Source organism: Oncorhynchus clarkii, chromosome 15, assembly GCF_045791955.1.
Source record: "Oncorhynchus clarkii lewisi isolate Uvic-CL-2024 chromosome 15, UVic_Ocla_1.0, whole genome shotgun sequence".
Classification (NCBI taxonomy): Eukaryota; Metazoa; Chordata; class Actinopteri; order Salmoniformes; family Salmonidae; genus Oncorhynchus; species Oncorhynchus clarkii.
The window spans coordinates 19,125,939-19,143,800 of record NC_092161.1 but is presented as its reverse complement, the minus strand read 5'-3'; the positions used below and the strand labels follow the sequence as shown (position 1 = coordinate 19,143,800).

The window sequence follows — 17,862 nt, the reverse complement described above, 5'->3', positions numbered from 1 at the left end:
TCTCTTTCATGCAAGGAGCTATAGCCCAAACCAAGAGCTTCTGAACATGGACCCCTAGGAGATGAGTCAGTGGTGGGGGGCTATGGTTAGATATGGGTCAGTGAACCGGAGGCAGGGATTTTTATATCCAATTCTCATTGGTTCCAATAGTGTCCAATTGTCATACCTTTGTAACATTCATATTAAGAATATGTTTAAAAATATTAGAGTTGTGGTGGTATACCTTTAATGTAGCATATTTACCATACATTTTGATGTCTGTCTTTGTTGAGGCATCGCTTTACTTTATGAAGACATTAGGCTTATCCTGTAACTACACTTTCAATACTTATTCCACTTTGTAGGCTGGGTACTCTGTTATAACATCTGTCAAGTGTTAACGTGTACAACGCAAACAGATGACCATCATATAAATGATATGGCCATATTCACTGCACATAATGACAAGAAAAGATTGAATGGGAGTGACGTAACTTGACGGAAGTAGCCTACCTCACCGAGAGGGAGTGAGTGGCTCGCCTATGTGGGAGTGAACGAGAGAAAGCAGAGTTTGCAGACAACCCTTGGATAGGAAGACCCTACTGGAACTGACTGCATGACCAAGCGTCGCTGAAATCGTCGGCAGAGAAGCCACAAAGTAACCTGCGCTGTTCAATTCTTAGAAATCTTATTCCTTGTGCGTATGTTTTTTTTTGTGTAAGCTATTTCTCTGTGAAATAAGAGTAGTCTTTTAAGAGCAGCCTTGCAAATGATTTCTCTTCCGTCTTTCTGGAACTGTGTAGTAAATGTCAGAGTATTGAACCCCAGAACGGATAACTGTAACTTAATCAACAACTTCGTTTTTCCAGATAAATACACAATATCGATTGACGCAAGCGATTGAAACCCTCGGACGCTCATGTTGACGTGAGGGTCAGCTGAAAGGATATCCAAAACTTATTACTGTTCGGTCTTGTTCCAATGGATTCCTGAAAGGGGGCGTATCATAAGCAAGGAGAACCAGACATTGCGCGCCGATCATGCTACAACATGGATGCATTATACTGTAAAGTTGACTTGCTACTGGAACTCGAATGTGATAGAATAAGAATAGCATTATTTATTTGATCTGATTAGATAAGTGTATGTGCATGTTTTAATCAATTTGTTCAAGAACACAGTATTTCCACTTTATTTTATTTGAGGCTATATGCCATTCGGAAATACTGTTTGATTTCATGTATAATTTTTTTTGCAGGGCTGGAACAAGTGTTGCTATGCAAGTAATGTGCTGTAGCAATATGTTAGAGATGCAATTTATCGTCTGATACCATATCTAATTTTAGGGGATATCTTGTAGGTCGTCTCAACCAACCATTGGAAATGTATTCTGCGTAAACAGCTTGCTGGGTATTAGGCTATAGCACCATGATGGCAAACGATAATCCTTATAACAGTCGCTTTATTGTTGAGAAATACATACATCACAAACTGTTGAAGAAGGGATTTGTATGGGAATTTTATCCAGAAAACGATTCCCCAAATAATGGTTTTGGGGAGCCCTCTCCCCCTAACTCCCCCGAAGTTTTTGCACGGAGGTCCCAACCCTCCGCCGAAGGCGTGGACACTGACTCTCCGCTCCAAAACAGGATCCCGCAACCGGACCGACATGCCCGGCTCCATAGGGTGCTGCGCGAGGCGGGGGACGAGATTGAAATAATGTATCAGCGGGACTTTGCAGAGATGTCGGGGCAGTTGCATTTTACGCCCAGTACGGCACAGAGAAGGTTTACTGCTGTTATAGAGGAGCTCTTCAGCGACGGTGTAAACTGGGGTCGGATTGTGGCTTTCTTTGAGTTTGGAGGGACAATGTGCGTGGAGAGCGTCAACCGGGAGATGACGTCCCAGGTAGACAACATTGCCCATTGGATGACAGAGTACCTGAACGGACCCCTGCAGAACTGGATCCAGGAGAATGGTGACTGGGTATGTCTGTTAATAAATCATTCCACATTTGCTCAGCCTCTATCCACCTATCACACATTTGCATCAGTTGCAAATACAATCACTTCTCATCAGTACCATGTGCATAAATATACAGCTTATGAATCCCTTCAGGTCTGCATGCACCCTACCCTACTATTTTGATTGACCAAAAATCTGTCTACTAACACATGTCCACCACCATTGTCTAACATTTGGGACTATATTTCAGCCAACCCTGTTATAATGACTAGGGCAGTAGCCTAACCCTACATGGACAATGATTGATTTGTTGTCTGTTTCCGGGGTCCTTATATCTCCTGGCCAATATTTCAGTCAATCTAGGGAAACCCTACCCTACCCCTATTCTGACTGAAGGTCAAGCACACACACTCAGAAAGCCTACACTGAATTATCTTGACTGCATACCACTCTGTCATTAGTTCACCAGATGTTTGGAAACGCCTGACTTCATTTCTCTCCCCCAACATCTGTGGTTTGAGTGGAACTGCTACACAGTATGATGTCTCTGAGGAGAAAATTGGCTTGTTTCCGCAATTCAAGTTTGAATGAATGAACACAGCGTTTCCCTATTTAGAATCCACATCAAATGGAGAGAAAAAAGCCTTCCCTCTTTTAGCCTCTGCTCTTAGTTCATTAAATCCCATCCGTCTGTTTTACCGCATTGCTCTAGCATTGAATAATTCAAGTCTGAAATTGGAACAGGCACACCATGCTTTCATACCCACCAATCCTGGTGTAATAGATGTCTAGGTTGTAATAATAACAACCACACTCCTTATTTTGTTCATTCACTCCTCTGTCATTTATTTACATATTTGCAACATGAGCAAAGGAACTGGTCAAACAGTGAACATTGGTTACAGGGACTTAACATTTTAATTTGGGGTGAAGTGAATTGAAATGTCATGATATTGATGGGGCAATTTTACTGGCTCTTCATGTCCTCTATACTTGACCCTTCACTTGACCTGTCACCGTAGTTAGGGTGGAGTGCATGGTTTCCAAGACACAGGCAGATCTTTCCAGACAAGCAGATACTGTATGCATAGATTGCTGTATAAAGGGAGAGTGGAGGTGGTAGCTGTCTGGACTGAGCATCAACTGGAGCAGAATAAATGGCAGAGGCCAAAGGCTTCCCCCACCAACTCCAGGACGGTTAGGGAAATCACATTCTCATTTTATGTGGTGTTGTCCCCAGAAACAAGAACTGTGTGGATGTGTGCATGTTTGTGTGTCTTTATAATATATTATTGCATAGCTGTAGTAATTTCTACTCGTTCCATCAGAAAACTATTAGGAAGCAGTCAGCACTGAGGTACTTTTCAAATTAAATCAAAGTTTATTGGTCGCGTATACAGATTTGCAGATGTTATCGCAGATACAGTGAAATTATTGTGTTTCTATCTCCAATAGTGCAGTAATACCTAGCAATAAAAAGCAATACACAAATAATCCAGAAAAATTAATAAATATCAGAAAGAGTGTTACGCGTGCTCCCTCTCCGGCCTCTAGGTCACCAGGCTGCTCGTTATGGTGCACATCTGTCACCATCATTACGCGCACCTGCACGTCATCAGACTCACTTGGCCTCCATCACTTCCCTGATTACCTTCCCTATATAATTTATGTCACTCCCTTTGGTTCCTTCCCAAGGCGTCATTGTTTCTTGTCTGTGTGCTGTGTTTCTTGTTTTGTATTATGTACCGTTTATTTTATTAAAACACTCACTCCCTGAACTTGCTTCCCGACTCTCAGCGCACATCGTTACAGAATGATGCCTCATCTAAGGGAAGCATCAGGGAGTGTTTTTTTTGTTTCGGTGAGAATGACGTCGGGTCCAGGAGCCTCTATAGGCTCTCATGCCTCAGACAGATCGCCAGGCTCTCATGCCTCAGACAGATCGCCAGGCTCCTCTGTCCTCCGCCGGATCGCCAGGCTCCCCTGCTACAGCCGGCTCGTCGGGCTTTCATGCCTCAGCCAGATCGCCAGGCTCCCCTGCCTCAGCCGGTCTGTCAGGTTCCTGCGCATCAGCAGGGGTGACCGGTCTGCTCCTGATCCACGGGATTGTCCCTTTGGTTGACGTCCTGCAGTGGAGCCGAACGCGCCGGGGAGGGGGTACCGTCACGTATGCTCTCTCCGGTGCTCTAGGTCGCCCTGCTCCCACGTCTCAGCCGGACTGACAGGTTTCCCGCGCCTCAGCAGAGGTGACCGGTCCGCTCTTGATCCCCGGGATCTTCATTTTGTTCGGTGTCCTGCGGCTGGAGCCGTGCGTCATGGAGGGGGTACTGTCACTTGTGCTCCCTCTCCGGCCTCTAGGTCACCAGGCTGCTCGTTATGCCGCACACCTGTCACCATCGTTATGCACACCTGCGCGCCATCAGACTCACCTGGACTCCATCACTACCCTGATTACCCTCCCTATATATGTCACTCCCTTTGGTTCCTTCCCCGGGCGTCATTGTTTCTGTTTCTTGTCTGTGTGCTGTTAGTGTTTCTTGTTTTGTATTATGTTCTGTTTATTAAAACACTCACTCCCTGAACTTGCTTCCCGACTCTCAGCGCACATCGTTACAACAAGAAATGTCAGAGACCGGAATATATACTGTACAGTTGAAGTTGGAAGTTTACATACACTTAGGTTGGAGTCATTAAAACTAGTTTTTCAACCACTCCACAAATTTCTTGTTAACAAACTATAGTTTTTGCAAGTCGGTTAGGACATCTACTTTGTGCACGACACAAGTAATTTTTCCAACAATTGTTTACATACAGTGAATTATAAGTGAAATAATCTGTATCACAATTCCAGTGGGTCAGAAGTTTACATATACTAAGTTGACTGTGCCTTTAAACAGCTTGTAAAATTCAAGAAAATTATGTCATGGCTTTAGAAGCTTCTGGTAGGCTAATTGACATAAACTGAGTCAATTGGAGGTGTACCCGTGGATGTATTTCAAGGCTTTGGTGCAAAAAGTGCAAATATTTCCCAGAACAACAGCAAAGGACCTTGTGGAGATGCTGGAGGAAACAGGTACAAAAGTATCTATATCCACAGTAAAGCGAGTCCTATATCGACATAACCTGAAAGGCCGCTCAGCAAGGAAGAAGCCACTGCTCCAAAACCGCCATAAAAAAAGCCAGTCTATGGTTTACAACTACACATGGGGACAAAGATTGTAATTTTTGGAGAAATGTCCTCTGGTCTGATAAAACAAAAAATAGAACTGTTTGGCCATAATTGTTATGTCGTGTAGGTGGCAGGAAAGTCGGAGGGGCAGGTTTCAGGTCGAGAGCCAGACCCTGACCCCCGGTGCCTCACTGCGGTGACGGTCTGCGGCAACTTTCTGGCGCAGTACGGCGCGCTGAAGGTGGACGTGGGCGGCGTCCCATGTTTCCTCTGCGCACCGGAACCAGTCGTCCACCACAGGAGCCTCTGTCTGATACCCCAATACACACTGAAATGGAGAAAGGTTAGTGGAGGAGTGGCGGAGCGAGTTCTGGGCCATCTCTGCCCAGGGCACAAACGCCGTCCACTCCCCCAGGAGGTCCTGGCAATAAGACCTCAGAAACCTACCCACTTCCAGGTAATGACCATAATAATGATCCACAACGACCAAGATCGTGGTATTACCCTGTGAAGGTGGAAGATCGGTTATAAAATCCACCGACAGGTGTGACAACAACCCTTGTGGAACGGGTAAGGGTTGTAACTTACCTTTGGGCAGGTGTCTAGGAGCCTTGCACTGGGCGCACACTGAGCAGGAGGAAACATAAACCCTCACGTCCTTAACTAAAGTGGGCCACCAGTACCTCCCACTAAGACAGCGCACTGTCAGACCAATCCCAGGATGACCAGAGGAGGGTGACGTGTGTGCCCAATCGATCAGCCGATCGCGCGCGGACTGCAGACGGAAAGTACAGACGCCCAGCTGGACACTGAGGGGGAACGGGCTCTGCACGTGACGCCCGCTCAATGCCCGCGTCCAGCTCCCACACTACCGGCGCCACCAAACACGAGGCTGGGAGTATAGGAGTGGGACCCATGGACCGCTCCTCTGTCATACAGCTGGGATAGTGTGTCTACCTTAACTTTCTGGGAGCCTGGTCTGTAAGAGAGGGTAAACACTAAATGGGTGAAAAACATGGCTCACCTTGCCTGGCGAGGATTCATTCTCCTCGCCGCCCGGATGTACTCCAGATTGCGGTGGTCAGTCCAGATGAGAAAGGGGTGTTTAGCCCCCTCAAGCCAATGTCTCCACACCTTTAAAGTCTTAACGACAGCCAACAGCTCACGGTCCGTCACATCATAGATTCGCTCCGCCGGGCTGAGTTTCTTAGAGAAGAAGGCACATGGGCGGAGTTTTGGTGGCGTACCCGAGCCCTGAGAGAGCGCAGCTCCTATCCCAGCCTCGGAAGCGTCCACCTCCACTATGAACGCCAAAGAGGGATCTGGATGGGCCAACACAGGAGCCAAGGTAAACAGAGCCTTCAGGTGCCTAAAAGCCCCGTCCGCCTCAGCTGACCACTGCAAGCACACCGGGCCCCCCTTCAGCGGTGAGGTAATGGGAGCAGCTACCTGACCAAAACCCCGGATAAACCTCCGGTAGTAGTTGGCAAACCCTAAGAATCGCTGCACCTCCTTCACCGTGGTGGGAGTCGGCCAATTACGCACGACTGCAATGTGGTCACTCTCCATCTCCACTCTTGACGTGGAAATGCGATGCCCTAGGAAGGAGACGGACTGTTGGAAGAACAGGCATTTCTCAGCCTTGACGTACAGGTCATGCTCCAACAGGCGCACCAGGGACACATGCCCGGCACGTGTAGCGGAGTATATCAGAATGTCATCAATATACACCACTACACCCTGCCCGTGCAGGTCCTTGAAAATCTTGTCTACAAAGGATTGGAAGACTGATGGTGCATTCATCAACCCGTACAGCATGACAAGGTACTCATAATGCCCCGAGGTGGTACTAAATACCGTCTTCCACTCGTCTCCCTCTCGGTACGCACTCCGGAGATCCAGTTTAGTGAAGAAGCGCAACCCGTGCATTGACTCAATCGCCGTGGCGATAAGAGGTATCGGGTAACTACCTCACCGTGATTTGGTTTAGACCTCGATAGTCAATGCACGGGTGCAGACCTCCATCCTTCTTCTTCTTCACAAAAAAGAAAGTCGAGGAGACGTGACGTGGAGGACCGAATGTACCCCTGACGCAGGGATTTGGAGACATATGTCTTCATAGCCACCGTCTCCGCTTGCGACAGGGGATACATGTGACTCCTGGGAAGTGCAGTGTCTACCAGGAGATCAATCACACAGTCCCCCCGTTGATGGGGTGGTAATTGAGTCGCCTTTGTTTTTACAGAAGGCGAGAGCCAAATCGGCATATTCTGGGGGAATGCGAACGGTGGAGACCTGGTCTGGACTTTCCACCGTAGTAGCACCAACAGAAACCCCTAACACCTACCTGAGCACTCTTGTGAACACCCCATGAGAGCCCTCTGTGGCCAAGAAACAGTGGGGTTATGATAAGCTAACCAGGGTAGGCCTAGCACCACGAGGTAGACCTAGCACCGCGAGAGGCCAGCAGGTTGTCCAGCCGGATGATCAGGTCCACCAGCTGGTCGAAGGTGAGGGTGGTGTCTCTGCAGGCCAGCTCCTGACGGACGTCCTCGCGCAGACTGCAGCGTTAATGGTCGATCAGGGCTCTGTTGTTCCATCCCGCGCCGGCAGCCAGGGTCCTAAACTCCAGGGCAAACTCCTGGGCGCTCCTCGTCTCCTGCCTCAGATGATAGAGACGCTCACCCGCCACTCTGCCCTCGGGTGGGTGGTCGAAGTCTGCCCGGAAACGGCGGATGAACACCTCAAAATGGTCCAACGCCGCATCTTCCCCTCCACACACGGCGCTGGCCCACTCCATTGCTCTCCCGGTGAGGCACGAGATGAGGGCGAAACCCTTCTCACGGTCTGATGGAGCTGGTTGGACCGTGGCCAGATAGAGGTTTAATTAGAGGAGTAAACCCTGGCCACGCTCAGAATAGACCCCGGTTGTGCTGGTGGAGGCACTGGAAGAACTCCCTGTCTCTCCCAGCGGTCCATATTCTGGGCACCGCAATCCATGGCGACGCCCAGCTGCTTCTCCGTATGCTCCTGGACGCGTTCCTCCACCTCCATATCCGGTGTACTTTCTCCTGCTGACTTCATATTTAGGGTCAGAGATTCTGTCATGTCGTGTGTGTAGGTGGCAGGGAAGTCAGGCGCAGGAGAATCAAACTTGGTATAATGGAGTAGTTTAATAATGTAAAACACACTCCAAAACCAAAGTACATAATCAAATAAAACGTGGGTACAAGAACCCGTCGCACACTAATCCATAAATCACGAGCATAACAAGAAACAATCTCTGACAAGGACATGAGGGAAAACAGAGGGTTAAATACACAACAATTAATGAATGGGATTGGAACCAGGTGTGTAGGAAGACGAGACCAAACCAATGGAAAATGAAACATGGATCAATGATGGCTAGAAGACCGGTGACGCCGACCGCCGAGCACCGCCCGAACAAGGAGAGGCATCGACTTCGGTAGAAATCGTAACAATAATGACCATCGTTATGTTTGGAGGAAAACGGGGGAGGCTTGCAAGCCGAAGAACACCATCCCAACCGTGAAGCATGGGGGTGGCAGCACCATGTTGTGGGGGTGCTTTGCTGCATGAGGGCCTGGTGCACTTCACAAAATAGATGGCATCATGAGGTAGGAAAATTATATGAAATATATTGAAGCAACATCTCAAGACATCAGTTAGGAAGTTAAAGCTTGGTCGCCAAATGGGTCTTCCAAATGGACAATGACCCCAAGCAAACTTCCAAAGTTGTGGCAAAATGGCTTAAGGACAACAAAGTCAAGGTATTGAAGTGGCCATCACAAAGCCCTGACCTCAATCCTAAAGAAAATTTGTGGGGAGGCCTGAAAATCGTGTGCGAGCAAGGAGGCCTACAAACCTGACTCAGTTACACCACCTCTGTCAGGAGGAATGGGCCAAAATTCACCAAACCTATTGTGGGAAGCTTGTGGAAGGCTACCCGAAACGTTTGACCCAAGTTAAACAATTTAAAGGCAATGCTACCAAATACTAATTGAGTGTATGTAAACTTCTGAGACACTGGGAATGTGATGAAAGAAATAAAAGCTGAAATAAATAATTCTCTCTACTATTATTCTGACATTTCACATTCTAAAAATAAAGTGGTGATCCTTACTGACCTAAGACAGAATTCTTACTGAAAACCAGACATCTACATTCAACAAGAGTCGAAGGACAGAGGGATACACTAGCTAGAACCTTCTCATCATGGATCTGGTAGGACAAAAAAGCATGACGGTGGCTGGCCGATTTGATTGTTTCCCCCCATGGGGTTCATGTACTGTATGATCAAATTCATTAATTTTGAGAAACATTGAGAAGTAGTTTGGCCGATTAAAAAAAATAATCGAATTGATTTTCCTTTTGATAATAAGCAAGCTAGCTAGTTAGCTCTCATGCCAATTTCAGGTCTTTCTAAAATAATATCTGACACTGAAATATGAAGTTAACTTGCTAGCGCATCATGCTTTGTGACATTATGTTAGCTAGCTATCTCCAGTTATATGTGTTTTCAGTTATTGCATCTGCATGCCTGTTATGTTCTCCCTGGTGCACTCGTTCGTTCGTGAGCTGGCTGCTCATTCTAAATTGTATAATCTAATCTGTTCAAAACAGTAGCAGCATGTGCAGCAATAGTCATTCCGTTTTTGACATGCAAAAGTGAAATAGGTGTATTTATCCTGTTGTGCAAATGCACAGATCGTTTTATATATCATCTAAAAGAAATTACTTGTAGTTGGAAAACTTGGCATCCTATTTCCTACTCGAACCACCCTGCGCCCCGGGTATTCAGCCAATCAGCGACCGCCACTGGCTGTACTTATTATCCTTTCTTTTGAATCCATGTGATTCATTAGTCCTCGGATAAAGCCTGCCGAATAATTGCACCGTCTGTGGAGAGGACATGGTTCAGCTGCGCTACCCTGTGCTTTTTCAGTACTACTGATATTCCAGATCCCCTGCTGGGACAACCCCAGTTTACCAGCATGTGATCAAGACCCTCGTTCTGTATTAACCCTCTTTGATTTCTGTTTTCTTTTGAGTTTCTACAGAATTTCCTCTAGACGTGCTTTTGTATTTAGTCTACAGTCAACTGTTTGTGGTGACTTAACAACACCTGTGAAATGACACAGCAAGACATGATATCTAGTTGTTTATTCCCCCGAAAAGATTTTGACTTTGACTGCGGTTTTTGTTTTGGTAGTTTGATCGTCTGGGGGAATCCAGCCCAAACAAATCAGTGCTGATGACATGCGTTGTAAATAAGGTGGGGAAAAGGATAGGAATGTTTAGAGGCAGGTAAAGGTCACTTGACATTGTGGTAACGGGACCACTCTTTGCCTCGTGGGTGTCTTGCAATCGAGTTTGGATATTTTCATGAACCTCTTTACTAAAAATAGCCCATAGCTACATTGCAGTTATCCTAACGACAGCTTAGGATAAAGACTTCTGTATTGTACTAGTATATGCTACAGCAGAGAACATCCCAATTATACTCTGATTCCCTATCTCTGTTATTGCAGAGTAGCCAGAGTATGCTCTGTGGGCCCATTATGGAACGCACTCTCTCTGTTTGTCCAGCTTCTTCTATGCTGGGAAGATTTTCCAGCAAATAACCATTTCTGCTTTGTCCGTCAGAAAAGGGTTTCATCACAATCAAGGAGCTGCATATAGTAGTCTTCAATTAGTTGGAAGAGTTTTGATGTTTTTTAGGTCTTGGATTTGAGCATTGTTCTTTGTTGATGTGAGGGGGTAGAGAGCCGACTTTGCTCTTTCATGTCTAAATGTAAAAAACTAACAAAAGGCTCCTCAAATTTAAAGTCACTCACCCTCTAGTACTGTGTAGTTGGGAATGTGTCAAGGTAAGACATGAATTGCATGATGATTTGCACTTGCCTGACGACTCAAACTGAATTCTTCCGCTGCTCTATTGTCTGCTACATACTTCAGTCTGAGACTGCCATCTTGAAGTAATTTGTGAGGGGTGTCTTACAAAACAAAGTCCTCAATGATTGGATCATCTCTAACCAATCACAGTATCAAAGCCAATGCCGAATTTTCAAAATGCTGCTATAAATGCGTGTGTTCAGGCCCTGGCCGAATCCCCAAGTTTCTGTGACCAATCAGACAGTCTAGGATGGATTTCCATTCTCAAAATCATTGGGGAAGTACTCAGCTCCAGACTCATTGCAGAGAAGAAACTTACGTCAGTGGGCGTGGCGTAGAATTTGGTACGGAGCAAGGAGTTTGGGTAGCCAGGCAAGAGGTGCACCGCACCATGCTGTAGTTCACCGAAGACAGTCCAATAGTTAAAATCACTAAATTGGAAATATCAGTATCACCAACCAGATAAAATAATGTACACATTTCTTTACAAAGTAAAAAAATAAAAAAATACATTGGCAGGAAACTACTTGGCTATGCAAATGAGGACAGGTGAAGGGTGTTGATTTGCAAGTGGCAGATTGCAGTTTGCCTAACAAGTTTTCTCTATCTCTTACCATGCTACAAATGATCAATGGTGGTTATCATAATCACTGTACATATTCCTAACTGCCTATAATGTGGACGAGGGAGAAATTACATGAATTTAATTGGAATACCCCACTTGTTAATGTACTCCTCTGCTCTTACCTTTTGGCTCAGTTTGAGATGATTGCCTATTGCTATTACAATCATTGAAATAATTCCTTTGAGCAAAATCAAAACTAATGAGCGATAACAAACTATTAATTGTCTTAATAAAGCATAAATATCTCTGCAAACTTAATAGCAAATGTAATTTTTATGCTCAATCAGGGTGGGATGCTCGGTGTCATTAAGTTAACAACCTTTCAGCAGTTAGTTTGTGTAGACATTCAGGTGCTCAACCCACGCATCACATACCTTGGGCTCTTGCCATTTGTTTGTCTCGATGAAGGACACTAATTAGCTATGTTTAGCAACAGGTGGAGCTCAATTAAGCATGTTTGACCTTGTTGGTATTTCTGGGGGTTTAATAGGAGAAAGGTGTTCAAAGGAAGAAAAAAGCGAAGGCACTTCAATCAGTGGAAAGCTACTCAGGTATTCATTTCCCTGTGTATGTACTCCTTACCAAGCACTTACAAGTGACATTATTTATGAAAGCCAACTGGACACAGAGTTGTATGTGAAGATCCCCAAAGAAAAAGAAAAGAAAAACCAAGGGGGAGCTTTTCTCTTTCTGTTGTTTCCCCCGAATAATGGCTTCAAACGAACCCACTGTATATCCTGCAGCTGCTGTACTTACCCTCACCACCTCAGGCTATGAGGGCAGAGGAGAGTGAATAAAAGAGCCAGGAAGAGTTTGAAAAGAGAAGAGAGCCAAGCTGATTGTAGAGATACAGCTTCCAATTGACTCATTCATCGCCCCTCTCCCCTGTAACTCTTCCACAGGTTGTTGCTGTAAGTGTTCTCAGTCAACTTACCTTGAAAAGGAAAATAAAATAGTAATACAATTGTATCCCCCTGTTACAGGAGAACTTTCCTGGACATGTGAAACTTCTTGTGTATTTGAGGTTTAAAAAGGCTTCTAAAGTTTGTAATTTTGACTTTGAAATTTCAGACTTGATTTTTCCCTTTCGAAAAAATGTCCAATTGTTGAAGGATAATTTTCTGGAGAACACAACAGTTCACCTGAAAAAAGACTGAATCCAAACGTTACACTGTTGAATTCATGTGCATTTTACATTTACTGTACTTTCCACCGCATTTGTTGATAACAATATCTCAAAATATTCAGGGTGCATTCAGTAACATGATAAGAATATTCATGGTAAATGTGGGGTAGGTGCAACATAAGACAAAGTAATGACAAGAGTTTGAGTGAGATGACTAACTGGTGTCTCCAAGGGGCCTCACCTCTCCAAAGTGTGCACAGTTCCTAAGTAATTTCAATGCACTTTTATGACTCAAAGAATAGTCTTCAACTATAAGGTGCTTTTTTTGAGCTCTCCTAAATGGGCCGTTGAGGAACTAGAGCAAGCACACTTGTAGTTGTTTTGTTGGGACACAACCTTGCATCCCGGCCATCACACAATTACTGTTGCTGTTTACGCAATCCAAAAACGGCCCATTGCGCAATCTGGGTCAGGTGGGCATCATTTGAAAGTTTGTTCTATTGTCAAAATGACTAGCTAAGTTCTAAAATACAATCTTACAGTGTTAGGCTTTCATAAGACAATTCTGAGAAAAATATCGTAATTTTGGTGGCATAGAAATGAGTCTTGGATGCTTTCAGGTACGTACTCCGCAGCAAATTTATCACAATAGACAAACATACGCTCATTCTGTTCAGAACCACTGTTTAGCTCTTTATATAAAATGAATGTGAAAAAAAAAACATAGCAGAATTTCAGAAAACTGACGCAAAATGAAGCATTTTGGGCCGCAGAAATCACAAACAAAAATTTGCAAAATCCTGGAGGGACCGACTAACCTAATTGACAGAGTGAAAAAAAGAAGCTTGTACAGAATAGAAATATTACCAAACATGCATCCTCTTTGCAACAAGGCACTAAAGTAATACTGCCAAAAATGTGGCAAAGCTATTTACTTTTTGTCCTGAATACAATGATTATATTTGGAGAAAATACAGTACAACACATTACTGAGTACCCCTCCTGGGGAGTTTTTCAGAATAAAAACTAAAAACAATGGAGCTAAGCACAGGTAAAATCCTAGAGAAAAGCCTGGTCCAGTCTGCTTCCACCAGACACTAGGAGTTGAATGTACTTTTCAGCAGGATAATATCCTAAAACACAAGGCCAAATCTACACTGGAGTTGCTTGCCAAGAAGACGGTGAATGTTCCTGAGTGGCCGAGTTACAGTTTTGACTTAAATCTGCTTGTAAATCTATGGCAAGACTTAAATGGTTGTCTAGCAATGATCAACAACCAATTTGACAGACCTTGAAGAATTTAAAAAATAATAATGTGCCAAGATTGTACAATCCAGGTGTGCAAAACTCTTAGAGACTTACCCAGAAAGACTCACAGTTGTAATCGCTGCCAAAGGTGATTCTAACATTTTCTCATGGGTGTGAATACTTATGTAAATGAGATTTCGGCATATAATTCTCAATACATTAGCAAACATTTTTTTTAAACATGTTTCTCTTTGTCATTATGGGGGGTGGGGTCTATTTAATTCATTTTGAATTCAGACTGTAACACAGCTAAATGTGAAATAAGTCAAGGAGTATGAATACTTTCTGAAGGTACTGTACATCAAACACATGGTTTCCATGCAGGGCCGGTTCCAGTCATAAGCCACATCAGCGGTCGCTAGGGCCCCCAGAACTTTTTTGGGGGAACTCAGTCGGGAGCTCAACTTACTATTGAGAGTAAGAATAGTAGAATACACCAGGTACAATTTTGAAATTTGGTTGTGCATCATCAGTTTTTCTCTTGTTATGTCAGTCACTGACATTCACTCAATTAGCCATGTCAGCTAACCATTTTTAGATTGGTAGTTCATCTAGACAGTTATTTAAACTTGTAGTAATCATAGCCAAATACCAATCGGGCCTCCAGGAGGCCCCCATTGATTTTGTTAGTCATTCTCACTATGATATCATATTAACATGGCGTAAGTCATTACAAAATGTGTAGAATTGCAGGAAATTCATTTTAAAACTGCAAAAATATATCTAGCAACAGGTGGCATGGCAAAATGGGTAGAATTGCAGGAAATTAGCTGTAAAACGGGAGATTTTTTTTCACTCCATGCCAAAATGTGTAGAAATAACGGCGTTTTTAAAAAATCTCAATATCAAATCATTTCTGGTGTCATGACTCTCTCCTTGGTGAGGATCAAAGTTGCCAGATCAGCTTGGCAAATGGCTGACAGATAGCCAAAACATTTTTAAAAAGTAAGGTAAACATTAGAACATTATTCCTGACATCCAAATGTTTGGAATGGTTAGTAGGGATCTAAAGAATAATCATGTCATATTGTTTATTGTTTTGTGATGTCATTAAGGATGGTATAACGAAATAACTGTAACTTAGGAAGGAAACATATTCTATCTGTCAAATTGACATCTAAATGTTGTATAAAATAAATTATTAAGTATGAGAGTATTTTTGAAAAGATAGAAATTAGATTTTAGTTTTCTAATGAGATAATTGTTTTTCAAATAAGCTATGCACAGTCAGTAGCCACGCCAAACTGAGCTCAGAGTTTGTGTCAGCATGACAGAACGCCCCCTTTGGCCAGAGTGCTTAAAAGGACTCGCTAAGAATTAACATAGAAGACCAAGCAGAGGTACAGTGTGAGCCGGACGTTACGAATGGTTAGACTAGACTAGAAAGTCTCCACGTTGAAATGGTAAGAAACTCTGAACCTCTCAACACAAGTGAAGAAGATAAAAATTACACCAGAACATTCACAGTCTGCAGCTGTGGATGTAAAAGTGGTCCTAGAACTTTGACTCGAGGGGGGAAGGAAGACATCCCTTCTCAGACAACCGTTGGTGCATCTGAAGTATCTGTCTAACAAAGCTCTACAACTAAGGACATTGTGACCTCTGGTGGACAACCAGAGCATTACACCCATCAAGCCCCTTCCTCGTAGAAGGATCGATTGGTTTCAACAGAGAGACGACAGAGAAAGACATCTACGCGTAAATATATACATTGTATTTCTTATCCAAATGAGCAGTGGGTCATTGACCCCTCCCTTTTATAACCAACCGGGTTTTCATTGTATTACATTTCTAATCAATAATCTATACCGTGTGTGTTTATGTATTCTGTGTTATTATTTAGTTAGTAAATAAATAATTAAGCCAATTTGTGTATTGCTCATTCATCAACAAGGTTAGGGTGTATGCGACATTCAGAAGGAGACTGATATTAGGTAATGATTATTAAGTGACTGTTCTTGATATAATATAATAATAATATATAATATAATATATCTATATATCTTCCAAGAGATTAATTCAGGAGATGGTAACACGTGGGGCGGCAGGTAGCCTAGTGGACAGCATTGGACTAGTAACCGAAAGGTTGCAAGATTGAATCCCCGAGCTGACAAGATAGAAATCTGTCCTTCTGCCCTCTGAACAAGGCAGTTAACCCACTGTTCCTAGGCTGTCATTGAAAATAAGAATTTCTTCTTAACTGATTTGCCTTGTTAAATAAAGGGAAAAAAAATAAAAACAACTTGGTGCCCCAAATTTCTAATGAGTTAATTGTTATGTGATTCATTTAATCAAGTAATAAATCAACATAGTTAGTTGAGTCGATAAATAACAGTCGTCAGATTAACGATAGTCACGTCACGACACTGGGTAATAATGAAGTATCTTACTGTGATTGTTTTCAATTAAAATGGTCAAAAAGAAACAAAAATAGCTTCTTAGCAAAGAGCAATTTCTCAAGCAAGAATTTTGCTAAGACTGGGTGGGGGGCGGGAAAAAATAAAATGTGCTGTTATTGGCATACAAGTTTGGAATTATCTTTCTTATTGGTCTATTAATTATTTTACTGCATGGTGATGTCACCATGGAAGGTCAAAACTCTATCCCACCAAAACAGGCAGAAATCAGGCAGTCTTTTTCAAACAGCTCTTACACTAAAAGGGCATTGTCATCATATTCACAATTTCACAGTATTAGTCCAACCTCATAGTATGGAAATATATATAAAACACAGTTTTTGACTGCACTGGGCAATTAGAATTGCAGGAAATGAACTTTAATACTAAAGCTGTCTCCACACACACACTTTCTACGCACCACAAATGACTATTTATGTATATGCCAAGCAAACCTGGGTTCAAATTATATTTGAGCATTGTATTTATTTTTTGACTGCCTGAAGTGGCAGATGGGTGGTGTTTACTTTTGTACTGGTTCCTTTTCACCAGGCAAGCTGAAACAAATCCAGCGAAAATAGCATATGAACCCAGATCCAATGCCAAGTACAGTAAAGGACTGTATAGCATACAGCCGGTTGGGGCCGCCCCAGTCTCTGCTGCAGACTGGCTTGGGTGATCCTTTGTTGACCAAAGCAGATTTGTCTTTTGTGAGGACTGTGGACATCTGATCGTAACTGATTTCTATCCCATTTTAAAGTGATGGGCTACTCGTATATGTTTTGCAAAACTTTTGTCCATCTGCTTTGGCTCAAAGCTACTAGCTTCCAATATGCTACCCCTCAGTCAGTTATTATCAATTACTGTGAGTGAGAGAGAGTAAGAGGGATGATTGAGAGACATATACAACAACATAAATAAGAATTGCCAACATAAAAAGCCATTGGCTGATTCCAGTTGCAGGGACTGATAGACTGTAGCCGTTTACGCTTTGGATTGAGCTCCTAAATTGGAACGTAAAAGCTGTACAGTAGCATGCTATAAATGACGTCAGAGCTCAGGCTCTGCGCATCACAGCTCTGTATAAGTTTTGACTGACAGACATTCTGAACTGTGTGCGACAAGAAGTTGCCCCCATCCCTCCCGGTAATTGAGCAACTTTTGCACATTTTGTTGTCTGAGTGAAGGAAATGCTGTAAATTAAGATGACTCTGTGTATTTTGAAAGATGACACGTTGAGGATTATAATGAATACCGCTTTGATATCATACAAGCAATTCAAACACCCGTGAGTCCAAATGTGCACTCCACGTAACCCTAACCCATAGGGTGTTCTTTAATGGAAGCCTCTACAACATAATCCAGGTAGAATCAGGAA

At 43.5% G+C, this 17,862-nt stretch overlaps 1 protein-coding gene across 3 annotated transcripts in view; it reads left to right on the top strand.

The window, feature by feature from the left end:
- The first annotated feature begins 525 nt into the window (after positions 1–525).
- The window catches only part of LOC139367010 (BCL2 apoptosis regulator a), a 64,391-nt gene continuing 47,054 nt past the window's right edge, over positions 526–17,862 (top strand). Inside the window, exons 1-2 of one of the 3 annotated variants that reach the window (XM_071104863.1) lie at positions 526–637; positions 849–1,965. In XM_071104863.1, coding sequence (XP_070960964.1) covers positions 1,408–1,965 — 558 coding nt within the window. In that variant the 5' untranslated portion in view covers positions 526–637; positions 849–1,407. Of the gene's footprint in view, positions 1,966–17,862 lie in introns of all 3 variants that reach the window. The other 2 variants (XM_071104864.1, XM_071104862.1) reach the window with 2 other exon arrangements.